We start from the raw sequence: 27495 nt of genomic DNA on the forward strand, positions 1-27495 counted from the left end.
TATAAAGACATGGGTATTCTTACCTCCAAGTTCAACAAATCAGTGTATGTGAAAGGTATATGATTTGTTGATGAGATTAATAAATCAAAATCATTTGAAAGTGTTTGTGAATTCATGACCCATTGTCATCATTTTTCTTCTCAGATAATAGTTATGAAAAGTAAAGTTGTTCTCCTATGGGGTATGTACTGATTGTTAAAGAGAGGTCTTCAGAGGCATCCAAGTGGCTCAGCTGGTTAAGTGTCTGACTTGATTTCAGCTCGAGTCATAATCTTAGGGTTGTGAGATCAAGCCCCATGTATGGCTCTGCACTGGGTGTGGAGCCTGCTTAAGATTCTTTCTCTGTCACACACCCCCACCAGAAAAAGAGAAGTCTTCATACTTAAAAACTGTAAATTACTGCTGATCTGAATCTTCCATCCCTGCCCCTTTCCCTCTTTCTCAGGTGATATATCTACTTTAGAGCAAGGGGAATATGTGCCCCCAACTCCCAGGATGCCTTCTGCTCCCTCCAAACTTTCAGTCTTTGCTCTAGACTTGGCCAAGGGGTCTGCTGGTCCCTAGAAGCTCGGTGGGGTGGGTAGGAAGACCTGTAAAAGGCCTACTCACTAAGGTGGGGCAGGTGCTGGGGGACAGGTACAACTGTAGAGGTAGATTGACCTCAGAAGTGGAATCAGTGGGAAAGGAAAGGGTGTGGGAAGTTTGGTCAAGATTCAGGCAGCAGACAGCCTCTGAATTTGCAGAGGAGCTAGTGGGGCCCCCAACAGGCCAGCAGCACATAATGAAGGGGGAGACCACATAGGCCATACTAAGATTCAAGGGGCAAGTGCCAGAGCTGGAGCTGTGTGATTCATCCCAGGGACAGGATGAAGGCTAGGGAGGGATTAAATGGAATAACTGTGTCTGGGACATGTTTGATGCTCAGGATATGGGTTAGGGGGTGGTTACAGAAGCAGTAGGTCATCTAAGTAAAGCCACGTCCTGAGAAGCAGGTCCATGAGCAGACAGCTGTAATATATAAAGTAGCAGGTAGAGCAGGTGGAAACTTTAGTCTCTGCTTACAAGTCCTCTCTGCCTAGAATACGTTTCCTCCAACCCAGCTGCCATTTGTTAAAATCCTACCCATTTTATGAAGTCCAGTTCAATGCCACCTCCTTCAGAACCAGAACTTTTTTCCACTCCTACACTCTGCTCTGGGGTCTGGCTGGATTGCTCTGTGGTTTGAAAGCTCAGTGCAAATCCTTGCTTTTGAGGCTTTGGGGGTAATGGTGGGTGGCAGGTATGTTCTGGCTTAGGCCTCAGATCATAGCTTCACTCTTTGATGATCTGAACTCTCTGTGAGCCACAGTTTCCTCTTATGGAAAGTATTGAGAATAATAAAGCCCAAGCTCCCTATAGTTCCACATTGGCCCAGGAGAGTAAATGGAAGTTTCTTGTGTGTCCTTGATAAGGACACAAAAGTCGCTGAGAGGACTGGAAGTCCTGAGGAAGCCTTGCAAATGGGACAAAGAGAATGCAAAGTGACCCCACAGAGACTGAGGGCCAGAATCAGGTGGGCCTGAGGATTTTCAGCTGATGCAAGGGTGCAGGGGTGGGTGTCAACGATCAGAGGGAGACTGATGGAAACACAGATGCTCTACCAGGTGCCAGCATGCACCAGTGATGCAAATAACCATGGTAAGCCTGGACCAGATGCCTCTTTCTACTATGTCCTGGCATTCTGTAAAAACCCCTTGTAACTATGTAAGCAAGCCATATTCTAAGTTAATGAAGCTTTCCTGAAGTGAGATGCCTATAAGTTGACTACAATTTCTATCACTGGTAGAATGGGAAGCTCAGGATACAGATTAAGTTCAAAGTTAGAAAAATAGTAGGTTAGGGGCACCTTGGTGGCTCAGTGGTTGAGTGACTGCCTTTAGCTCAGGTTGTGGTCCCAGGGTCCAGGGATCGAGTCCTACCTCGGCCTCCCCACAGGGAGTCTGCTTCTCCCTCTGCCTATGTCTCTGACTCCCTCTATGTGTCTCTCATGAATAAATAAAATCTTTAAAAATGGAAAAAGAATAGGTTAAGTCATGGCTTTATCTTTGCACACCTGGGTTTCTAACCTATGAGTTAGACCCTCTACTAATTAGAACTCAAGAACAATATGAAATTCAGACAGGCAAAACAAACGTGTGGTGACAGATGCTAGAGTGATAGTTATCCACGGGGAGGTACTACCTCAGGAGGGCACAGAGAACTTTCTGGGATGCCAAGGATGTTCTTGGACTTGATCTGGGTGGTGGTTACATGGCTCCAAACACGTGTAAAAAATAAAAAAAAACTATACACTTAAGATGCGTGCATTTTACTAAATGTAAGTTATACCTAAAAATAAAAGAGAGTAACCATTAAGCTTAAACACAGAACTGGGAAGACTAAAGAGGTCTCACGTGGACAGCAGCAGGCTCACTGTTGAGATGGGGACAGCTGGTGGCCTCAACAGTCCTAGTTTCCCCAGAGGGAGTTAGGCATGAGGGATGGCAGCTGTGCCAGTCTCACCCCCTAACGCAGTTACAGGGCCCAACTGGTTTCCAGATTTCCACTGGGCAGCCCTCTTTGAGGCTGCTGCCAGCCCCTGCTGCCTTCAGGATCACAACTTGTTTTATTTATTTATTTTTAAAGATTTTATTTATTTGTTCATGAGAGACAGAGAGAGAGAGAGAGAGAGAGAGAGAGAGAGAGAGGCAGAGACACAAGCAGAGGGAGAAGCAGGCTCCATGCAGGGAGCCCGACGTGGGACTCGATCCCAGGTCTCCAGGATCACACCCCGGGCTGCAGGCAGCACTAAACCGCTGTGCCACTGGGGCTGCCCTCATGGCTTATTTTAGGCCTAGCTCCAAGGAATGGATGCAATATATGTAGTGGAGAATACACCAGCTAGCATTAGCAGACAGGAGTGAAATTCAGGCCCCTCTCTCATTAGCCATGAAACCTTGAACATTTACTTTACATCACTGAATTGTATTTTTTTTCTCTCTTTTTAAAATATTTTATTTATTTATTCATGAGAGAGACACAGAGAGAGGCAGAGACATAGGCAGAAGAAGAAGCAGGCTCCATACAGGGAGCCCGATGTGGGACTCAATCCGTGGACTCCGGGATCACGCCCTGAGCCAAAGGCAGAAGCTCAACCACTGAGCCACCCAGGTGTCCCTGAATTGTATTTCTCTTATCTCTAAATGGGGAGTAAAAATACCTACCTCATTTTAAATGAAACAGTACAGGCAAAAGAGTGGCCACATAGTGAATGTTCTGAAAGGCACAACAATCACTGTCATGGACTAGGAGATTAACCCTAATTTCTTATCACTTACAATGTCCAAAAGGCAACACTGGTATGCGGGAGACCATGCCATCAGTCACAGATTGATTTTATCTAGATAATAGCAAAGAGGGGCAGTCTGGGTGGCTCAGCCATTTAGCGCTGCCTTCAGCCCAGGGTGTAACCCTGGAGACCCGGGGATCAAGTCCCACGTTGGGCTCCCTGCAAGGAGACCGCTTCTCCCTCTGCCTGTGTCTCTGCCTCTGTCTCTCCCATGAATAAATAAATAAAATCTTTAAAAAAATAAAAAATTTAAAAAGATAATAGCAAAGAAATAGTTGGGCTAGTTTCCTTGCTTAAATCAACTGACTATTCTGATATTCAGTAGATATAATCTGTGGGTCCCTGTCAATGACAACAGAAGTTCATCTATAACATATAGTAATGAGACCTGCTTTTGCTAGGTGCCTGGAATTTAGTTGGTGCTTAAAAATGAAACAATTATTAGTATTAACCTGTGGAATACTTCCTTCCTACAACATTTCTTAAAGCCAGGAGTGGGCTTCTGGTGTCCTCTTAAAGTAGGTCAGGCAATTTCTCAATGGGGTCTTGAGCAGTTTCTGAGGTAGTCTTCATACTCAGCTAGTAATGAAAAGGGGAACATATATACCTTCATTGATTCAAGAAATATTTATATACTATGATCCAGATATTAGTAAGCTCAGAAGCCAACCCAGCCATCAGGGTCAGCCACTGACCACATGGCTACCTCGTCCATACAGATCTCAGCCCAGAGTGTGTTGTGGTCTGTGTCTTCTCAGGCCCAGGCCAGATGAACAGGCTCCCACTCTGGCATCCCCCTATTTTCCCTCATGTCAGCCTACATGACTCACCTGATGTTCTTTCCTCTTTTAAGCTCCTTCTTCTAACCAGCTGCTCTCTTATTTTAGGTATCCTCTATCCCAAAACTAAATGAGGGGTGAGCCTGGTCTCCTTAATCTCACATCTTTTGCTTCCCTGCAGAAAAGCTCACAAGCCCTTATTCTTTCATGAGTTTTTAATAATAAAAATGAAAGTAATGAGTATGACAAAGTTCTCCAAATGAATGGGGCAGTTCTACAAAACTGAAAAATCTTACCAAGTTCTTATAGCCATTGTCCCATCATCTATAGTTTCTACAGTTTCTGACTGCCTTGTTCATCTAGAACCCAGGAGCCTGAAGTTCCAGCTAAGTTAAGTTCTCTGGGGCCCTCACTGGTTGACATTCACCTCAAAAACCCTGCTCCCCATGTGAAGGGTAATTCGGGCCTTTCCTTCTCTTACTCTTACCTTTCTAGAAATTACTTGGAGAAAATATATTTCTTCCCATAATTGACCAATAAATTATGGCTAGGTTATTGCAAAGTTCCTCTAGTGTGTAGTTCATTCAGTACTTGCCCCACCCTAACTTTTCTCCTAAAAGAAACTGTCCCACTCTGTGCTATAGGTGATTGCACCAATGACAACTGACCCCAGGGTTATCATTTTCATGAGGCCAGGAACTCATCAAGTTGCCTCTCATGAAAAGCTCTTTCAAACAGCAATAGTGGTGACTAGCTGGGTTAACTGAAAGATCTCTTTCTGGGAAATTCTGGTATAGAAGCAATCAGTGGATAATAGACCTGAAAAGAGAAGTAAAAAGTGAGGAAGCAGCTTAGGCATAATGATGGTGTGACAACTAAAAACTTTTACTATTGGATGGGATAGAGAACATCAAGATACTCTGATTCCCATTGATTTCAGTCCCACAGAGGTGGTATTGGCTTCTGTGGATGTTCTAAACAACAAATGCCAAATCTGGCACACTTTTCTCCATCTATAATTCTGAGTTAATCAAATACAGCACTAGTCCAGTCCATTCTACTAACCAAGTATCATATGAACATCATAAAACAAAACTTTAAATCATGGTCTCTTATAATACTAATCCAGGAAAAAGCAAAGAATGGGGGATGGCACAGGAGAATGTTCTCACAGCTCAATGCCAGCCCAGTTTATTCAAGGCACAAATTGTCCAAAGTAAAGTTAAAATTAATGGACATATGATGGGAAGGAAATTCCATCCAGCATCTATTATGTGCCAGGTATTTTACAAATAGCATCTCATTAAATCCTCATAATAAGTCTCCCTAAAAGGCAGGTATTGTTATCATCCTAATTTTACAAATAAGAAAGATGAGGCTCAGACAACCTCAGTAACTTGTCCACATCCACAGAGAAAAGAAATGACTGACCTGGAATTTAAACCCAGGTTATGCCTGACTCCAGCACCCATACTCTTTCAACTCTATCACTCTGCCTTATAAAAGACTATGAAGATCTTGACATGTTTCACTCCTCAGGAGAGTCCAAGAACATTATGCAGCCATCAAGAAGGCTCTATGCAGGGGCACCTGGGTGGCTCTGTTGGTTAAGCGTCCTATTTGGTTTTGGCTTGGGGTGGGCTCTCAGGGTCATGAGATCAAGCCCCAGGTTGGGTTCTGTGCTCTGCAGAGAGTCTGCTTGGGAATCTTTTCCTCTCCCTCTCTCTGTGCTTGACTTGTACTCAAGCACGTGCGTGCTCTCTCTCTCAAATAAATATTTTTTTTTTTAAAAGAAAAGGTTCTACACATTCTGATCTGTTAACAATCTCCAAAATATATTGTGAAGCAAAAAAGCAACATGTACAATAGGGTACAGAGTGTGCCAACATTCGTGTTTAAAAACCAGAAACAATGAGTGGGAGTGATATATGCACATGGACACAGGTGTGCATAAGATATGAAGGACAGTAACACAAGGTTTAAAGTGAACATGGCAAAATGTTCCACTGTCTCATTTTTTGTTTTTCTGAATTTGGAACAAAAGTATGTTCTATCCATTCAAATGAATACATACTTTTTTAAAACCACAAAGTGATTTCAACAACCTATAAACTTCTGTCCCTTGTGGTGCTTTCAAGCATGAAGATATTCCCAGTTTTCTACATCTGAGACTTTAAAGCAAGTCATTCAGAAGCAACAGAAATCAGAAAGTGTTTTTTTTTAAGATTTTATTTATTTATTCATCACACACACACACACATACACACACACACAGGCAGAGACATAGACTGAAGGAGAAGCAGGCTCCCTGCAAGGAGCCCAATGTGGGACTGGATGCCAGATCCTGGGATCACGCCCCAGGCCAAAGGCAGACGCTCTACTGCTGAGCCACCCACGCGTCCCCCAGAAAGTGGTTAAACAGATACCCAGGCACCCAGAGCACTCTACTCTTGTTTTCGTAAGAATTAACACTCATTGGAAAATGAGTAAAATAGCCTCAGAGAGAAAACTTCGTATTTTTTGCCTACAAAGTGAACGAGATTTGGAAAAATTTTGAGGTGAGGGATTACCAGAATAGGGGAATCAATAATAAACAAAGCATGCTCTATGTCTCTTCTGTCTCTGTCTTCCTCTTCATTCCACCTCTGATTAAAATCCAAATCTCTTTTGAGGCTCACCACTTGAGAGAAAATGAGAAGGAGGAAGTGGAGGAGGAGGAGGACAAGGACAAGGAGAGACTTTATGCCAAAATAATTTCCAGATTCATGAAAGATTTAAGTATAAAGCTATGGAGATAGTAAGACTAAAAGAAATTATAAGTTGGTAAGTATATAAGTAGTGGGGAAGGTCTTTCTAAAAACATGTAACAAAGTTGGGGATCCCTGGGTGGCTCAGCGGTTCAGTGCCTGCCTTTGGCCCAGGGCGTGATCCTAGAGCCTAGAGTCCCAGGATCAATTCCCGCGTCCGGCTCCCAGCATGGAGCTTGCTTCTCCCTCTGCCTGTGTCTCTGCCTCTCTCTCTCTGTCTATCATGAATAAATAAATAAAATCTTTAAAAAGAAAACATATAACAAAGGCAAAAAACATAAGGAAATGATCAGTAGGTCTGACTAAACACAAATTTTAGATTTTGTACATAAAAATAGCCATAACCAAAAATTAACAAATAGCCAAAGGAAAATATTTGCTGCATTATTATAAAACTCTTTACTATCTAAAGAGTTTTTATAAAAATCACCCAAAACTGAAAGGAGAACAAGAAACAGAAACACAAACTCCCTCCTCCATGAAACCAGGAGTTATTAGTAACCCCAAACCACAGAATATGAAAACTGGCAAGTGGCTTTGTTGAGAGCAAAGAGATCAGACCAAGTACTTACACAGGAGTTTCTCCCTCAGAACCCCAGAAAGCAGGAATATTAAAGTCCCAGGGAAAGAGCTAGGCCAGGGCAGATGGGTTTAATAACAGGGATGGGTTTAAGAGCTTAAGCCTCCTGGGACTCCTCCCCACTTCTTGTGATCTAACAACTCCACTCTCGGAAAAGATTTATCCTCTGGAGAAACCAGACCAGAGAGGTTGTAGACTCAGGGACACCAGAAATTGAGGAAGACATGTGAGGACATCACACTGAAAATAAGGAGGCTAAGTAAAGATTTGCACATACACCCACACCCCCAGTGTAGAATCCTTGCAGCTGTCTTATAGCTCCCAGGCAAAAGCTGAACTAGATAGAGGCCCTATCTAATGTGGGAAAGATTTCCCTGAGGTCAGACTGTTGGAGCAGAGTGTGGGGGTGGCAGGTTGGATGAGACAGGGCTGCCGAGTGTGTGGTTGCTGAGTCCTTCCCTCCACAGAAAGAGGAGTATTTATTTCCCTGCCAGTTAGTAAGGCTGAAAGGGTAAGCAGGTCAGGACAGAGAAGGGGGGAGGGCTGTGGGAGGTGGGGGGGGCAGGGGGGGTGTTTACCAGAAGGCATGACCTGCCCTAACAGAAGTACCTTGCTCTGTATCTTTAAAATGCCCCGAGGAACCTGGGACAATAAAACTGGCAAACAATTATTCGGAACTCAGTGTTGTTTCATAGTTTCCTCCCTCTTTGTATTCTCCCTTCCTTGCTGGACTCCACAGGTCTTGCCTAGGCTTCAACATCCCATTGCCCCTGGTCTTGACTCATAGCCCCTCATTCCTCACCTTCCCAAACTTTGTTTTGTTTCCCATCAACTGCTGGCCTACTGAGGATCCAAAAGGACACCACCTCTCAAAGTCCCAAACCATACACAGGATCTGATGTTTGCCAGTTTGTGGGAATGACCGGGCTTGTCCCTGGACTCTGTCATAAATCTCAGTATCCTCAGGGAGACAATCTTTGCCTAACCTGGCAAAACAAACTCAAGGCATACTTTTAGGCCTAGGCAAAGATGGTAACCAGGGCTGGGACCCTACAATAACTATGGATGCATCTGACAGAATCGATGAGTCTAATTATTCTATGAAGCTAACTGTAATCAGATTGAAACAAACATAGTCAAATGGAAACAATAAAACTTAGTCCCCAGGGTTCTCTCTTTCATCTTCCCTATTACTCCTCATGAAAATGCTCTTCTTTCATACTCACCACAAAGTCCTAATCAGGCAAGGTCTTGTGGGCCTCCAAATCTAGACACTGCTCCCAGAGAGGCTGCATGGTACTGCAAGAATGTAGCTCCTGGACTCAGAAAGCCCAGGGTTCAAATACACCCTTCTCTGTGCCTGACTCTTCCCACCTATAAAGTGGGGAGAAGTAACTATGTCCCCAGGTTGTACTAAAGATTAGAAGTTACATATAAGAGAGGTGCCTGGGTGGCTCAGTTGGTTGAGCATCGGGCTCTTGGTTTCAGCTGGGGTTGTGCTCTCAGGGTCATGAGATGGAGCCCCCCCTGAGGCTCTGGGCTCAGTGTAGAGTCTGCTGGAGATTCTCTCCCTCTCCCTCTGCTCTTCCCCCTGCTCAAGCTCTCTTTCTCTTTCTCTCAAATAAATAAGATATTTTTTTAAAAAAAGTTACACATACAAAAATGATGATTGGAACCCTGGCTCTAATTAGGCTTCTGCAAATTGTAGTCATTGCAGTCCAGAACTAAGTACAGATTCTAGGCACCAAGCTGCCCTGGCTTGATGGTATTAAAGAGTCAATGCCACATTTCATCATCTCTCAAGAAATTTCCAAAGGAGCCTTTTCTGACTTTCAAGTAAGTAGAGGCCCAATTAAGAGAGAGAGAGAGTGTGTGTGTGTGTGTGTGTGCACGCGCACCAGATACAAGCTTGGAAGCCAGTCCAGGCAGATTTCTGAGGAGTTGCTGCTTTCCCCTGCTCCAGAGGAGAGCATCAAGATTGTTTGTTCACACACCTGGAAGAGGTTAGCAGCTTCCAGGACCCGTTGCACATTCTGCTTGGTGATCAGCGCCTTGCTGGTGTATGTGTAGTCCAGAAGAGTGTGCATGGTCTCAGCATCAACCCCTTTGATGATGATCCTCTTCTCGTACTTTTCCTTCAAATCATTGCAGAACATGGCCCTGGAAGAGAAAGGTGTGAATATGAGTCCTACCATGACTCTTAGTTTTGGGTCTAAACAGACCCCCTTCACATCCATCTGCCTCCATGGAACAGCGAGGTTCCTAAGATCAGGATCCTGGGATGATTGCTCTCTGTTCCTACAGCACCCACCACACACTAAACATTTAATCGATACTTACTGAACTGAACTGTCCTGCATTGCTGTGCCCAACTGTGGTCCCTAAAGCAGTCCCAGGTCTGAAGGGACAGCAGGAGTCCTTCTGGCAAAGCTAGTGGGATCTAGAATTACTTTACTGGCCAAAAGAACTACTTTAATGGCTTCAAGTGCTGGAGATTCATCTGGGAGCATTATGGGGCCTCTCCCCTGCCCAGGCCTTCCTTGTACTTTCTCAACTACTAGTACCCAAAAACAGGATTTCTGACTTCATTCTCAGTCCTCATTCCAGCTTTCCTCTGGCCTGGCCACTCAAATGCCCTCCAATAACACAAAGAGATCCTGCCAGTGTCTCTCACTCCAGAGGCTGGACCTCTGTCTATCGGCTCCTGGTTGTAGCTGGGAGCCTCATATTGCCTTATCTCAGGACAGAACTCCCTAAGGCCATGACTCTGGTCTATGCCTTTTCCTCTCCAGGACTAGGCTTTAAGATATTTAGCCTCTATCCAGGAAGTAGGGGAACAAGATGGAAAAGATGTTGTTTTGACATGAGATAGACTAAGATTTGAACACCAACTCTACCAACTCAGAACTTAGAATGTTAATCTCCATGAGCTTCAGTTTTCTCATCTGTAATAGGAATTTTAATAGGAGTTTAAAAGTTTGTTGTAAGGATTATCTCAATAACTAATAGATAAGTAGAAATAAAGATGTGGTATCTAAACACAATGGAATATTACTGAGCCATCAAAAATGAAATCTTGCTATTTGCAATGACGTGGGTGGAACTACAGGGTATTATGCTAAGAGAAACAAGTCAGTCAGAGAAAGACAAATATCATATATCACTCATCTATGGAATTTAAGAAACAAAGATGAACACAGGGGAAGGGAAGGAAAAATAAGATGAAAAAAGAGGGAAACATACTATATGAGATTCTTATAGGCAACAAACTGAGGGTGGCTGGAGGGGAGGTTGGTAGGGGGATGGGGTGGGGGATGCTCATGAAGGAGGGCACTTGATGGAATAAACACTGGGTGTTATATGCAACTGATAAATCACTAAATTCTACTTCTGAAACTAATAATGTACTATATGTTAATCAAATTGAATTTTTAAAAAGATTTATTTATTTATTCATTCAGAGAGAGAGCGAGCGAGAGAGAGGCAGAGACACAGGCAGAGGGAGCAGGCTCCATGCAGGAAGCCCGATGTGAGACTCGATCCCGGGTCTCCAGGATCACACCCCAGGCTGCAGGCGGCACTAAACCGCTGCGCCACCAGGGCTGCCAATCAAATTGAATTTAAATTAAAAAATAAAAATAAAGCATCTAACCAATAAAAAAAAAGAAATACAGAGATTTTTTTTTCACCCCCTGCCAAGCTCATATGTGAATTTATCATGCTTCCTGGACTTCAATATTTGAACGGTTGATTCTTCTCAGGAAATGTATGAGCAATTTAATTTAATTTAATTTAATTTAATTTAATTTAATTTAATTTTTATTTCTTTGTTTTTAAAATGCATTTAAGCCCTACAATGTTTCTGAAAAGATTTTTGGAGTTTTGAAAATTTAAAAGGTATCTAAAATATAATGATTGCATAAATTATAAGCAGGGGGGAAAAGATAAAAAAAATATGAGTAGAGGAGTGCCTGGGTGGCTCAGTTGGTTAAGCATCGGACTCTTGATTTCAGCTCAGGTCTTGATCTCAGGGTTGTGAGTTCAAGTCCCATGTTGGGCTCCAAACTGGGTGTGAAGCCTACTTAGAAAAAATAAATATATATATATATATGAGTGGAGACATGAAGATTGCCTGAATGAGGCTAAAAGTGCCAACTGCAATGTCATTATGGGTGGGCCTCTCATTTGGCCAATGCAAAAAAAAATAGATCAGCTAGTCAGTTACACAATTTTATAAATATATATATATAAATGCATATTTATATATATATTTATAGTTATATATTTTAAAACAAATCCAAATGCTCAGAAGAATTACTGTTTTCTTAGCACAAAAACTAGATGGAGTTTCTCTTATGAATGAACAGCAGCCTCACAACATTCTTACCATACTATGTTCATGAGTTTATCCTTAATAGTTGTAGTTGAGACAATCCCCTCAGTCCCATTCCCACAAAAGCCTGTTAACTCTCTCTCGCCCTCCCAATAGCTGTGAGACTCCAGTAGTCCCACAGGCTGGCACAGCATAGCTTACAAAAATGACTACTGAGAAGCTCTAGAATTCAATTTCTTTCAATGTACATGTATTTACTAAGTACCCTCTCTCCATAGGATACTGGGCTAAAGCTGGAAGGGATTTAAATATCAGGCAATCTCTGGACTTAATTGTGTCCCTCTAAATTCATATATCGAAGCTCTAACCCACCAATATAGAGGCTTTTAGGAAGTAATTAAGGCTAAATGAGGTCATAATGGTGGGGTCCTAATCCAACAGGATTGGTGTCCTTAAAAAAAGAGGAAGAGACACCAAAACTCTCTCTCTCTCTCTCTCTTTCTGCTATATGAGTACACAGTGGCTGTCTGTAAACTGAGAGAGCCCTCACCAGAAGCCCACCATATTGGCACCCCGATCTTGGACTTTCAGCCTCTAAAATTGTGAGAAAATAAATTTCTGTTGTTGAGCCACCGTCTATGGTACTTTTATATGACAGTCCGGGCTGACTAATACGGACAGTCTCTCCTCAGTCCCTATTACTTCAGAATCTAGCAGGTGCACATACGCACAAATAATAGTCTACAAGGGCCAAAAAAGACTCACAAAGTGCTATGGTGGCCAGGGATGGCTGCTCATGGAGAAGGAAAATGTTACTATGTACCAGCTATGGATAGGACTTACAGATACTAAACCACAGTAAGTCAATGCAAGAGTGTGGGGAATGCAGAGAATTTAGCAGGCACATGGTTTGGCTGGAGCCCAGGGACTATCAGCGAGGGTGGGGAGAAATCAGTCCAGACAGATAATCTGGGTTCTGATTGTGGGAGGTACTAGAGGCAGGCTCAGGAGTTGGGTTTTTATTCAGTGGGCAATGGGGAGCCATTGAAGGTTTATAAGCAAAAGCAGGACTCAAAAAGAACATTTTTAATAGATGTGTTCTCACTTTAGTTTGCTGGTAACAGGTGCCTTTGGAGTAAAGCATTTATTGCACCCAAACAGAGCTGGGAGGCTTGTGACAATGCCAAAGCCTTACCCCAGAAATACTAATTGAGGCAGTCGCCATACTGCTAAGCAACTGGACTTCCTGAAAGTCAGACACATGAACAGAGCCATTATCTCCCAACCGAGTCTTTGAAATGGGAAGGTCCCAGGGTTGAGCCCTGATGATAGCATGCATTTACCCAAGCTGGGACTTCCCTGCCAACACTGAGGGATTTACCTTTAGGGGTAAATGCTCCTCCTCCCTTCTCCACACCTCCTATTTATCTCTGGAAATCCCTCATCAATTTTTTCCCTCATTTCCTAATCTGCAAAACAAAGGTAACTGCTTCTGGTTTCCCAGGAACAATTATAAACATCAAAAGTCACAAATCCCCAGAAAGAAAGAGACTGAGAAAAAGAGAGAGAAATCACTTCACTAGATGACTTTTTGGAACTTTCTGTTTTAACCAACGAGATCTTCTTCCTCGAGTATCCTTGTGTCCTTTTTCCCAGCTCCTTTTAATCCTCCAGCAATCCTCCCACCCTTCTCTCCCTTCTCTTCTCTTCCCTCAACTGGCCTCTTTCTCCTTAAGAATATGACAGCAAGAAAGAATAAATATGAATTCTGCAAAATTACTAAATCCCAACTTGGAAGCAGAAAGGCAATGATGTCATTTGGGCAGATGACTGATTTACAAGCCACTTATGTCAGCCATAAATCTTCTTGGCCAGAGACACACAGAGCCAACTGTAGAACCTCGTGCCTTTTAAAACAGTGTCACATACGACTCACCTTGCTGCCTTTTGATCCCATAAAGAACTCTGCCATCATAGCAAGTGCAGTTTCTTCCCAGCTCAGCCTGTCCAAGATTTGGACAACTTCACTTGCTAAACCTCCCTTTCTTTGAGTCCCTAGAGAAGCACTACCCAACAGAAATATAATGCAAGCCATATGTATAATTTCAGATTTTCTAATAACCATGTTTTTAAAAAGTGAAAGGAGATAAAATTAATTTTATTTAACCCAATATACCTCAAATGTTATTTCAACATGTAATAAATATTTTTAAATTATTGAGATAATCTACATTCTTTTTTCCACACTGAGATTTCAAAATCCCTCATGTACATTAAACACATCCCTTGGCCTGGGTGATCAGTTGATTAAGCATCTGCCTTTGGCTCAGGTCACGATCCCAGGGTCCTGGGATCAAGCCCCGTGTTAGGCTCCCTGCTAAGCTCCCTCTCCCTATTACTCCCCCTGCTTGTGCTTGCTTGCTCTCTCTGTCAAATAAATAAATAAAATCTTAAAAAAAAAAAAAAAACCCAAACACATCTCAATTCAGACCAGTCATAATTCAAATGTTCAATAGCTGCATGCAGTTAGTGGCACCTTGATTAAGGTAGCACAGCTCTAGAGCATTACCCAGATCTGTAATCGTCTCAGGAGGTAAAGTGAATATCACCCACATAAATATGGAAAACAGGACATTTGGCAGGAGACGATGGGCAGTGATGATAGGGTCAAATGAAGCTTCACAAACTAAGACAACATATTAACAGAGTCCTACCAAGGTAAAATTTAGAAATGCTATTTCACCTACAATGTGATTTTAAGATTAGGAAAAGGTGAATCTACATGATCTCAAACATTCCAATGAAAATTGTAAAAGTCCACAAGAGAGATGTTTTCATATTAAGTAAGATAAGTATATACATTGTCTAATTCAGTGTCTTGCATTTTGAGGGGCTCTTGTGAAGCCTATGTATTTCTCATCTGACATAATTATTGGGGTCTCTGGGATCATCTGGACTCTTGATCAAGCTGTCACTCCTAGACACAGCTTCTGAATTCTCTCTTGGAATCAGTCACTGAATAACATCTTGCTCCAGCTCAGCCCATGCCCAAGTGGGAATTCTGATTACCCAGAAGCTGACCCTTTTGAGCTAGTGATGTGTTAGGGGTATAAGAAGAACAGACAGGGGGAGGGAGGAGACCAAGCAAGATGAAAGTCATCCAGAAAGCAATTTCTGTCTGATACTGCACAGGACCGCTGGGGAACACACTCCAGAGTTGTCCCCATAAGAGACCAAGAGGCTGGTCTGTGATTCTCCAGCACCTGCTGACAGTCTTAGTTATGGGCTTCCCCACAAGTAGGTAAATTCTCAGACACTTCTGGCTTTCTGTGTGTGTGAGTGGATGTGCACATAAGCAAAGAGGTTCCAGGGGCCTAGAAGAGGGTAGAAGGAAGAGCGTGCAGGGCTGGCTATTGGAAGGCAAAGGGGGCTGTGGTCTAGTCTACGCTCTGACTTTGTACATGTGAGCAAACCTGTGTCCTCCCATGTAAAATGATATTATAATAGTCCCTACCTCACTGAGTTGTTGAGAAGAATAAGTAGGACAATATAAACAAAGTGGTTAGCACAATACCCAGCACTTACTAAGGGAAGGCGTTCTGGACCAGATCAGAGGAATCTTGGCAGACTAGTGAGAGATACTTGGAATAGGCAGGCCCATCACACTTTGCCTTGCAACTCTTGACTTGTCAGCATTTGGCCTGGTGCCTATTGGGTAAGTGGGTGTCAGTCACCTGCACTGCTGTCCTCCGCTCCTCCAGAATAGAGTTAGGGCTACAGCTACACACAGACTTGTCCAGAGACATTAGCATGGTGCCCGTCACATATTAGGAGCTCAGTAAATGTTCATGGGAGAGAGAAAGGAAGTACCCTAGAGACAGAGTCCTCTCTCTAGGGCTCTTTTTGCTTGCTTTAGCTCCCGAAGTCCCAACATTTCTCTGCTCTCCTCTAAGACTTTGTCACTGATTTTCCACCACTTAAATATACTCTCCTGGGCCACAATCATGCTGAATACAGACAGGTGAAGCTAGAAGAGATCTACATACTTCTCATAGACCAAACTCTCAGGCCTCCTGCTGCTCTTATGGGCAGTCCATGGAAACACTTAGGCCAAGTTGGGACCCCATGAACAGTATATAACCTCTGTAAGGTGGGTTACCCCTAGATTTCCACTTTAATAATAGTAATCTCTTACTGTTTATGTTTGTAGAACTTTGTAGGACAAACAATATATTTTCTTTGACTATTATACCTATTTTATAACTGATAGACTATAGAGATAGAAGTTAAGTGAACTGCCCAAGGCCATACAGGTTGTCAGCAATAGAATGGAGATGACAATCTAGGACTTTGGGCTCTTATTCTGGAGCTCAACAGTGTACTTGAAACCAAAAAAATCAGCATGAGTTCAAGGCTCTCTTTGAGGGGGAACCGGACCAAGTTTCCCTCTCTGGAAACAAAGCGGAGTTTGTTTCTATTTACTCCTTGGCTTATACTCGAGATAAATAAAATTTCTGTGTAATAAAAAATACTTTCTAGACAGACACTGACCAATTCTCATGAGATTCTTGTAAAACAGAGGTAGCTATTAAGATCCTCATTTTATAATAGAAATAGTCTCAAGCAGGGAGCCAGTTGCCCAATACTCAGCAGTGAGTCACTACCAATCCCAAAATAGAGGTTGGGCGAGTGAGCTGTCTCCCACAATAGCCATAAAAACCTCCATAGGTTTTGGAATGAAGTCAGGGTGTGGTCCCAAACATAACTTGAGCCATACTCTTTTCCGAGCTCTGCCAGCCTTATTCCTCACACTTCATTCAAGTCTCTGCTCAGAAGTCACCTCCTCAGAGAGGCCCTCCCAGATGCTGCCCCAAATCTAGTCACTCTCTAATATCTTCACCTCCTTTATTTTTCTTTATAACCTGCCACAATCTGAAATTAACTAGTTTAGCAACTGTCTCCCCACTATAACATGAGCTGAGTGAGGGTACGGATTGTGCTGTGCTCACCTCTGTATCCCTGGGGCTAAAACAGTGCCTGGAGCCTAAAAGGACTCAGTAAATATTTGGGGAGAAAATGAATGACTAAATGAATGAGCAAATGAACTTGTCCTTCCTAATCCCTGTGTGTTTGCCTTAAACAAGAATCTGCCCCTCCAAAATTATCCAACACTCTTGGGAGAATCAGGCCAAGGAGACCAGTCTTATTGTGCCCTCCATCCCCATAGAGAACTCCCATCACACCCCCAAGTCCAGGGCCTGGAGCTTGAAAAGGACACAGCCACACTGGAATGTTTTACTTCGACCTCTGATGAGTGCTAACATGCCCCTGCAGTTCCTAAATGTTACCAACTTAGAATCTTTCACCCAGCCCAACATTACTATAGTTCACCCTTTCCCTGGGCCTCCACACCTGCCTCTGAACCCCCTGCCTCCTATACCTCTAACTCCAATCACAGGCCCGTAGACCAATACCCCCTCAACCATCCCCATTATCTCATTCCTAGGCTAGCTCCCCGCATGCTGCCCTCTCCTCTATACTTCCTCTAATCCTCTCACCAACCCATTTATATCTGAAACTAACTCTGCATCAATGAGACATTCGGCATTGGAATTGCTTTAACGTTGGTTGACTGAATTAAATTCTATTTAAGAATATAGATGTTGGGGCACCCAGGTGGCTTAGTCAGTTAAATGTCCAACTCTGATTTTGGCTCAGGTCACGATCTCAGGGTTGTGAGACAGAACCCCATTGTTGGGCTCCGTGCTGAGCATGGAGTCTGCTTAGGATTCTCACTTTCCCTCTCCCTCTCCCTCTGCTCACCACCCTCAAAAAAAAAAAAAAAAAAAAAAAAAAGAATATAAATGTTGATGTGTATACAGCTGGTTAAAAAATTTTTTTAAATTAGTAATTATGAAAAAAAACAAAAAAAAACAAAAAAAAATAAATTAGTAATTATGTGCTGGTCAATGAACACTATTGTTAAGAAAAGATTATTTGGATATAAACCCAATTTGGATGGCCAAAGGGGTCTCTACTCTAAAAAAGTAGAGAGCAGATGCAGGGGTGACCTAGCATGGGATGACAACAGAAGTGTTGTCATCTTCTGATGGTCCCCAGGACCTCTAAGCTGAGAGCACAAACATTTTCACCTGCCACTCCTAACCAAGAAAAAGACATAAACATTTGGTTCAGCCTCATATCTGACCTCAAGGTACTCACTAAGCCTTATGGTATTTTTTTTCTTTGAGAGAGAAAGAGCCTGTGAGCAGGTTTGAGGGAGGAGCAGAGGGAGAAGGAGAGAGAATTTCAAGCAGGCTCCATGCTCAGTGCGTAGCCCAATGCAGCGCTCAATCTCACAACCCTGAGATCATGACCTGAGCCGAAATCAAGAGTCTCTTTTCCGAGCTCTGCCAGCTCTGAGCTGCCAACTGCCATCCAAGTGTCCCCCAACACTGGAGTTATGCCCACATCCCTGGCCTGCAGACACTTAGCCTCAAAACCAGTGGGTCTCAAAGAATGTTCACTGAAGACCTGCATTGGAATTCCTGGGGTTAAGTATGCAGAATCCTGAACTCTACCCACTACAGACCCTACTGAATCAAAATCCCTGGCTATGGGGCTGGGAATATGAATTTTATTAGACTCCTCCAACCTCCACTCATAATTCTTTGGCAAACCAATGTTTAAGAACCAATGCCCTAGGAGAGGTCACCTCACTTTCTAACATAAGCTCCTTTGGCTCACCCTGAGGAGGAGGAGATTGCACAACATTCCATGTCAAAGAAATAACTAACTGTGGTGCTGGGACACACGTGCCCTTGAAAATCCTCCCTTGCTGGGCAGCCCGGGTGGCTCATCGGTTTAGTACCGCCTTCAGCCCAGGGCCTGATCCTGGAGAGACCCGGGATTGAGCCCCATGTCGGGCTCCCTGCATGGGGCCTGCTTCTCCCTCTGCCTGTGTCTCTGCCTCTCTCTCTCTCTCTCTGTCTCTCTCTCTGTCTCTCATGAATAAATAAAAAATCTTGAAAAGAAAAGAAAAGAAAAGAAAAGAAAAGAAAAGAAAAGAAAAGAAAAGAAAAATCCTCCCTCCCTATAGATTCTCCCTTTCACCTTTTGAGATCTAACCCTCCTAGAATTCTGTGAGGCCTAAGGCTGCTCCCAAACTGGGGGTGGGGTGCGGCACACAGCCTCATATGGAAGCTAGCCTCATGCTGGCCTTTTAGGTCTTTCTCTAGATTAGCTGTATAGATATGGCCACTAGAGCTTATATTCAAGTAATAGTTCATTAGAGCTAGGAGTTCTGAAACAGAATGTGGTGCCAAAGCCCCATTAATAATAAACAGTGGACAATTATTCTCTGTTCTTATCTGCTGTTCACATGTGATTTGGGGGTTCATGGCCATTTCTAGAGACATGACTCACCACGTGCTGCCATCTCTACCTGGGGCCTGAAGTCAGCTGCCTGAGCCCCCAGCTGCTGGCTGAGGGTGCTCCAAACTGACAGAGGAGCTAGAACCCCAGAGATGCCCCCACTTGAATCTAAAAATCAAGTCCTGAAAGAACTGCATTCTGCCAAACACTTTGCTCAAGTTTAGCACTCCTCAAGGACATTGCACATGGACTCTTTGGGGACCAGAGCTCTAGCTATGTTTCTATAGAACCAGAGTTCCTCCCAGCCCCACTGGACCTTTGCTGAGGCCTCAGCATGCCATGTAACGCAGCCCATCCAAATGTATAACAGGAAGAAGGGCTTGTTCTGTCCTGCAAGATCAAGCAGGCTAGAACATCAATCACAAACATCATCAACAGCAAATGCTTACGGCCAGGATTCAGCAATGATTCAACTACAAGGTTATAACAAGCAGTTCTTATTTTCCCTGTCCAACATCATTCCTAATCTTCTTAGTAGGCATACCCAAATTTTCCTTTGGGAAACTATCCCTCTTCCGGTATCAGTCTAGGAGGTTTGGATGGAGCTAGCCCCACCTCTTAAACCAGGGGTGAGCAAAGTCCAAGTCACATACTAGTCTCCCATACTGCAGGGATCAGTTCACTGATGGGCAAAGGAAGAAGCCAGTCCAATTGAAGCCAATTCTAGAACTTTCTCTGAAACTACTGGGAAAGAGAATTCTCTGCTATCATGGCTGAGCTGGGAGAAATAAAAGTTTGGAGTTGCAGGATATTTTCTTGCCTCTATGTGTGAAGACCCTCCCTAAGAGAGAAACCAACACAGGAAAATAGAGACAAGAGACAGAAAAACTGAGTCCTGATGACATTCTGTGAACACAAGGATCAAATGAGACCTAAAATCAATACACTTGAACTTTTAAATTATGTGAGCAAATAAGTTCTTTTTTAAATATGCTTGAACCAGTTTGAACGGAGTATCTGCCATTTGCAATGAGGAGTCCTGACTGACACAATTAGACAAATGGATAATGAATAACAAATGGGCCCAAATGCTACAGATTGTATTTAAAATGCCCCAAGACAACTAATATTCGATAAAGGAGGAAAGACTATCCATTGGAAGAAAGACAGTCTCTTCAATAAATGGTGCTGGGAAAATTGGACATCCACATGCAGAAGAATGAAACTAGACCACTCTCTTTCACCATACACAAAGATAAACTCAAAATGGATGAAAGATCTAAATGTGAGACAAGATTCCATCAAAATCCTAGAGAAGAACACAGGCAACACCCTTTTTGAACTCGGCCATAGTAACTTCTTGCAAGATACATCCACGAAGGCAAAAGAAACAAAAGCAAAAATGAACTATTGGGACTTCATCAAGATAAGAAGCTTTTGCACAGCAAAGGATACAGTCAACAAAACTCAAAGACAACCTACAGAATGGGAGAAGATATTTGCAAATGACATATCAGATAAAGGGCTAGTTTCCAAGATCTATAAAGAACTTATTAAACTCAACACCAAAGAAACAAACAATCCAATCATGAAATGGGCAAAAGACATGAACAGAAATCTCACAGAGGAAGACATAGACATGGCCAACATGCATATGAGAAAATGCTCTGCATCACTTGCCATCAGGGAAATACAAATCAAAACTACAATGAGATACCACCTCACACCAGTGAGAATGGGGAAAATTAACAAGGCAGGAAACAACAAATGTTGGAGAGGATGCGGAGAAAAGGGAACCCTCTTACACTGTTGGTGGGAATGTGAACTGGTGCAGCCACTCTGGAAAACTGTGTGGAGGTTCCTCAAACAGTTAAAAATATACCTGCCCTACGACCCAGCAATTGCACTGTTGGGGATTTACCCCAAAGATACAAATGCAATGAAACGCCGGGACACCTGCACCCCGATGTTTCTAGCAGCAATGGCCACTATAGCCAAACTGTGGAAGGAGCCTCGGTGTCCAACGAAAGATGAATGGATAAAGAAGATGTGGTTTATGTATACAATGGAATATTACTCAGCTATTAGAAATGACAAATACCCACCATTTGCTTCAACGTGGATGGAACTGGAGGGTATTATGCTGAGTGAAGTAAGTCAGTCGGAGAAGGACAAACATTATATGTTCTCATTCATTTGGGGAATATAAATAATAGTGAAAGGGAAAATAAGGGAAGGGAGAAGAAATGGGTGGGAAATATCAGAAAGGGAGACAGAACGTAAAGACTGCTAACTCTGGGAAACGAACTAGGGGTGGTAGAAGGGGAGGAGGGCGGGGGGTGGGAGTGAATGGGTGACGGGCACTGGGTGTTATTCTGTATGTTAGTAAATTGAACACCAATAAAAATAAATAAATAAATAAATAAAAAATAAAATAAAATAAAATGCCCCAAGAAATGAAATGTTTATGTACTCTCAATATGGCCTTTCAAGGCCCTATCCCCTGAGGTAGCTATGCCCAACAACTAGCAGTTTCCAGCATGTGCCTCTGTTTACCTCAACACCCTTAGGCTAGACAGGCTTCTCAATGTACACTTTACATAGCTTTTTTCTTTTTTTTTAGCATATTTTTTTAAGTAAGTTCTAGGCCCAACATGGGGTTTGAACTTAGAGCCCCAAGATCAAGAGTCATAAGCTCAACCAACTGAGCCACCCAGGCACCCCTATATAGCCTATTTTTAATGAGTCTTCTCCTCTATTAGATTTATAAGGCTCTGAAAGTCAAGGGCTAGATTTTACTTCTCTCTCAATTCTTATTTTTTTGGGCCATGGTAGACATTTAATATTTGTTGGGTGGTTGGGTAGATAGGTGGTTGGATGGATGGGTGGATGAGTGGATGGATGGATGTGTAAGTAAATAGAAGGAAGCTATGGGATGCCTGGGTGGCTCCGTGGCTGAGTGTCTGCCTTCGGCTCAGGGCGTGATCCTGGAGTCCCGGGGTTGAGTCCCACATCGGGCTCCCTACATGGAGCCTGCTTCTCCCTCTGCCTGTGTCTCTGCCTCTCTCTCTCTCCCTGTCTCGAATGAATGAATGAATGAATGAATGAATGAATGAATGAATAAATAAATAAATAAATAAATAAATAAATAAATAAATAAATAAATAAATAAAATAAAAAATAGAAGGAAGCTATGCATGCAGTGCCATCCTGTACTTGGTCCTGCAGGCCAAGGGAATTTGCCTATTTTACACCACACTCTCCAAATCCACATTTCTCCTCTATGGGCCATTAGAATAAATAACAATGAGCTCCTAGAACAAAGTGTGTGTATAGAGAACTATATTATCTAGTGATTCTCTAAATTGGAACCCCAGACCTATGATGTCTAACCTAAGCCCTCCTACCTTAGATCTTACAGTATAAAACATGGTAGTTGTTCTTTACCTTGATTTGCTTTGGCACATCTTCCATCTCCTTGCCAGAGATGAAACCTGGCTTCCCCTAACAAAACACCACTTCCCTCTTCAATAAGGTCTTCTCTGATTCTCACTTCCCACTAGACCATGAGCATGGTCAGCATTTGTGCTTTACTGTCGTCCACTGACACATCCTGACCAAGCTGTTGTCCTGGAGGCTCCTTATCACCCCTTTTTCCAAACATGTTCCATCCCAACCCCCCAGGCTCCCATGCTGACTTCCTTAAGACCTCCATGTCATTATCCAGAAGTCAAGGATCAGCCTCTGTTTTGAGATTTTCCTGAGCATTCTCTTGTTCTGACCACTTGGAAATGTGAACTAGCACTGGCCCCAATCCTCACTCCAAGGAGTGAGGATCACTCTGTATTTGTGATACAGACCCAAAGGGAGAGGAGAGAGAAAATAGATCCTTCAGCTGGGAGTGGAGAGAAGTTTTAAAGCCAAAGGTAAAGAAGGAGCTACCATAGATTGGGCTACACTCAGTGTTACTCAGGTGCCAGAGTTGGGGTTGAAATCCAGCCCTTGTTACACTCTCTAAGCCTCGTATCCTACAGTGGATTGCAACAGTCCCCAAAGAACAGAACATCTATTTCTAATTGGTCTTCCCAAATAGAACTTTTAAAAATTCATATGAAGGTGCCCTAAAAGCTAGCAGTTGTCCAGGTCAGAGATGTAGATAAGAGAGAACAGATTTTAATTACCAGCTGTGGTGTGTATGTCCTTCAAGGTGTTCAAAAAATGGAAGTTCAGAGCTTGAGTTACTATGAAATGACTTGTGTTTCTGGACTTTGCTCTAAAATTGAATGACATGGATGGGTGAAGGATTCATACATAATGTTACTCCACCTTTGCTTTCTTTTATTAGTCCTGAAGCTCAGAGCTGGCCCTCAGCAAAAGTGTAGTTTGGCTTCCAGTTGAGTTTGTCTCCTAGCCTCCATAGCCTTGCCTCCTTCTTCCTCTTCTCACCAGTCAGGGGCTCCCCTCCTCGCAGCTCCTCTGTGGTCTAGCTGCCCTGAGGACTCCGCACGTCACTTGAGACTCAGAGAGGACTTGGAATGTCACTTGAGACTATCTCCCCAAACCCACTGGCTGGGCCACTGCCTGCAACCACCTGAACGTCTTCCTGGATTGAGGGGGCCTCCACAACACAGCCCAAAGGGTTATTCTTAACAGAGATCTTGAATCCTTTCCTGTTTAAAAACTCTACCATGGCTTCTTGCTGCCTGAAAGATACATATCAAACTCTCACCCTAACCCAACAAAACCTTCATGGTCTGACCCTGCCCATCTCTCAGGCTTATTGGTCCAAGCATATCCTTACTCCAACCCTATTCATCCACCTCTGGTTCCCATGCTTACACTGCATGATACCTTACCAGATGCATTTCCTTTTGCCTGGAATGCTTCCCTCCTTTCTCTCCCTCACTTAGTGCCTTCTGGTCAATGGCGTCATCTTTTAAAACTGCTCAGATATCACCTTTCCCAGGAAGCCCTCTGATTGCTTCTTCCCCCAGTCTGATTTAATGCCCCTTCTGTAAGCAGAACTCCATCATAGTACTTATCACTCTGTACTGAAACACTGATTTGCCTCTCTCCTCTAATTGACTGATTTTGAAGTCAACAGGAAATCAGAATTCATTAATCTTTCTAAACTCAATATCTAGTAGAGTGGTTTAGTGAAATTCCATTTATCTATCCATTCATGTATTCATTCAATCAACCCAGAGTGCTGTGATCCCTAACCCCACCTTTCAAGAATTATTCACTGGGCATCTGCCCCTCCTCTTACGCCCCCACATAACAAAATGCCCTTGACATCTACCTCTGACAAGCCTGAGCTTGCTCTGCGTGACACATGATCTCTTGAATGTCAGTGAATTCTTACTAGACCCCGGACCTGATACATTATACGCAAACCTGCTGGTGGGTAATTTTTGTAGATCCTTGAGTGTCACCTCAGAAAGAACTATGATGCAACTTTTGGTTTGATCGTGTTTTAAAGTCAGAGCAGTATCAGCACTCCTGTAACTACTGTGGCCTTAAAGCTTTCCACAGAAGTTAGATGTAATAAAAGAATGCCTACTCTTACAGCTTGCAGAGGATAGGTAGGTTGCCTAAATGATATTTTTTCCATAGCAAGGAAGATTTATCTTTATGCAAAAGTGGCCTCTCTAGGGGCACCTGGCTGGCTGTCAGTAGAGCACGTGACTCTTGATCTCAGGGTTGTAGGTACAAATCCCACATTGAGTCTAGAGCTTGCTAAAAAAAAAAAAGCCTCTGCAAAAGAGCAAAAGAACTTAAAGTGGCTTATAATAAAGCTTCAGAGGTTATTATAAAATACAAACCAGTAACAACAAAAAGTAAGAAGATAAGATCTAAGTAATTAAAGTAGGAGAATGTATCACTGAAACCTAAGCTGAAGTAATAAGCTCATGCACTGAGCCTCCTGATAGCCAAAGCAAAGACAGAAGTACAATAAGTTAGCTAATAAAACAAAGTAAACTGGGATTTACTATCCCTCTTTAATGTACATTTATTTTTCCTTTTGTCTAATGCTTTCCCCTTCGGGGAAATGCTCTCTTGAGTCCCACTCAAATCATGTGGCTCAAATAGAAACTCTCACCTTTTTTACCAATATCTCTCCTCTTACTGCTCCCTCCCCATACCCTTTTTGGCCAACCTTGGATTCCTAAACTAAACTGGGCTGATCATTGCACCCCACTTCCCTGACATAGTGATTGGTCTAGGATTGGGTAATTGGATGGAGCTGAGCCAATCAGTCTTTCCAGTCTTTCCTTTTCAAACTGAAGCTAGCCCCTCAGTTTCTCTCTGGAACCAACCAAAGAGAAGTGAGTTTCAGAGCTGCCAAGAAGCAAGCCCCCAACCATGTGGCAGAAGTCCATCTGAGAAATCCCACCTGAGAAATAAGCCAAGCGAGGGTTGAAGAAACACTGACTACATTCAAGGCCCTAGTTCCTTTTCTATACAGTCTCTGCTGCATCCTGGCCCTTCGTATGAATTGGCTATGTGGCCAAATACCTTCCTCTTTTGCCCAAGCTGATTTGACCTCAGTTTCTATCCGTAGCAACCAAAAGATTGCTGACTAATATGGGAACATTGAGCAACGTGATGGATGGTGAGCTCCGAGGCAGTTTTACCAATGTTCTACATATGAACAACTCTTCTCGTGGACTGCTTGGTGTTTGCAATATTAGAATCTATTACAAATCTGTATACTTGACATAGGGGTAAAGCTCAGAACTTGAGATGTGAATGATGAAAGTATTTCTCTGTTGTGTTGTAGTTGAGAGCTCCATGGAGCATTATTCAAAACAGGAGAAGAATGGATTTTCTGAACTTGACTGAAGGACAAGCCACACACCCTAGACACTAGGGGTGGAGATGACAGAAATGAATTTTTGTTGTTGTTGTTGTCAGGTAGGCTCCACACCAAGTGCAGAGCCCAACACAGGACTCGAACTCACTATCGTGAGACCAAGACCTGAACCAAGGTCAAGAGTCAGACATTCCACTGACTTTCAACCAATTGAGCCACCCAGGCACCCCGACATGATATTTTATTAAAAATTCAGGGGATCCCTGGGTGGCACAGCGGTTTAGTGCCTGCCTTTGGCCCAGGGCACGATCCTGGAGACCTGGGATCGAGTCCCACGTCGGGCTCACGGTGCATGGAGCCTGCTTCTCCCTCTGCCTGTGTCTCTGCCTCTCTCTCTCTCTCTCTCACTGTGTGCCTATCATAAATAAATAAAATTTTTAAAAAATTAAAAATAAATAAATAAAAATTCAAAGGACCCGACTACACTTCTACCCTGGGGCACCAACTCCTGTCCAGTACCTTCCAATGCTAAAAAAAAAAAAAAGGTCTGCAGGAATCACTATGTAGGCTTAGCACATTTGTGTCCAAATAGTCGTGTGAGTAAACTGTTAAATCCACAACATTCTGCTTTGACCAGGATGCTACCTAATTAGTGACAGAAACTGCAGGAGGAATATCAAGTTTTTATTGACATCAAATTTTACAAATTGTTTGCTGAATGCCAGCCATTGCAATGGTATCAAGGATTCTCTCATAGCTCATACTTTCAGCCAGTTTCTTGACCATGCATGATGGATGGTGTGTCTGCATGCCACACACTCTCACAGGTATAGTGGGGGCTAAATATTTGAAGGGAGAAGAGAAGTAAAAAGTGCAAAATAATTTTTAAAAAAGATTTTATTTATTTATTCATGACAGAGAGAGACAGAGAGGCAGAAACATAGGCAGAAGAAAAAGCAGGCTCCACACAAGGAGCTCGACACGGGACTTGATCCTGGGACTCCAGGATGATGCCCTGAGCCAAAGGCAGATGCTCAACTGCTGAGCCACCCAGGTGTCCCAAAAAGTGCAAAATAATTGTCCTCTTGCCTGTAAGACCTCAGGATCCTTCCTCTGATGCATTTGAGACAAGAGTCATGGAATTCTCTAATACTTGGTATATTTTTCATGATACCTTAACCCTTATTCTGCACCTTATGCAGGCCTGGCACATAGTAGCTGCATGTAATGGACTCTTGCCAGCTTTTGGTTGCCCAGCATCTGAAGCCCTTCATAGGTATGGCAAACTCTACCTCTGAATGAGACACAGAGTGTGGCAGAGGCCGCAGAGGCCCAAGGCATGCTTTCCCAGCCTTTGTCACAGTTAATGCATTGGCATGTGTAACTCAGCCTTGACCAATCAGATAAACTAACTCCAGGCTAGGAACTGGGAGCTGGT

At 43.1% G+C, this 27495-nt stretch overlaps 1 protein-coding gene across 3 annotated transcripts in view; it reads right to left on the reverse strand.

The window, feature by feature from the left end:
• KLHL6 (kelch like family member 6) overlaps window positions 1–27495 on the reverse strand; it is a 115340-nt gene that overhangs the window by 27321 nt on the left and 60524 nt on the right. For all 3 annotated transcript variants that reach the window (XM_077879823.1, XM_077879824.1, XM_077879822.1), the window contains one exon: window positions 9528–9693. In XM_077879823.1, the coding sequence (XP_077735949.1) occupies window positions 9528–9689 (162 nt within the window). In that variant the 5' untranslated portion in view covers window positions 9690–9693. The remainder of the gene's footprint in view (window positions 1–9527; window positions 9694–27495) is intronic.

The sequence above is a fragment of the Canis aureus genome, chromosome 31 (genome assembly GCF_053574225.1).
Source record: "Canis aureus isolate CA01 chromosome 31, VMU_Caureus_v.1.0, whole genome shotgun sequence".
Taxonomy (NCBI): domain Eukaryota; kingdom Metazoa; phylum Chordata; class Mammalia; order Carnivora; family Canidae; genus Canis; species Canis aureus.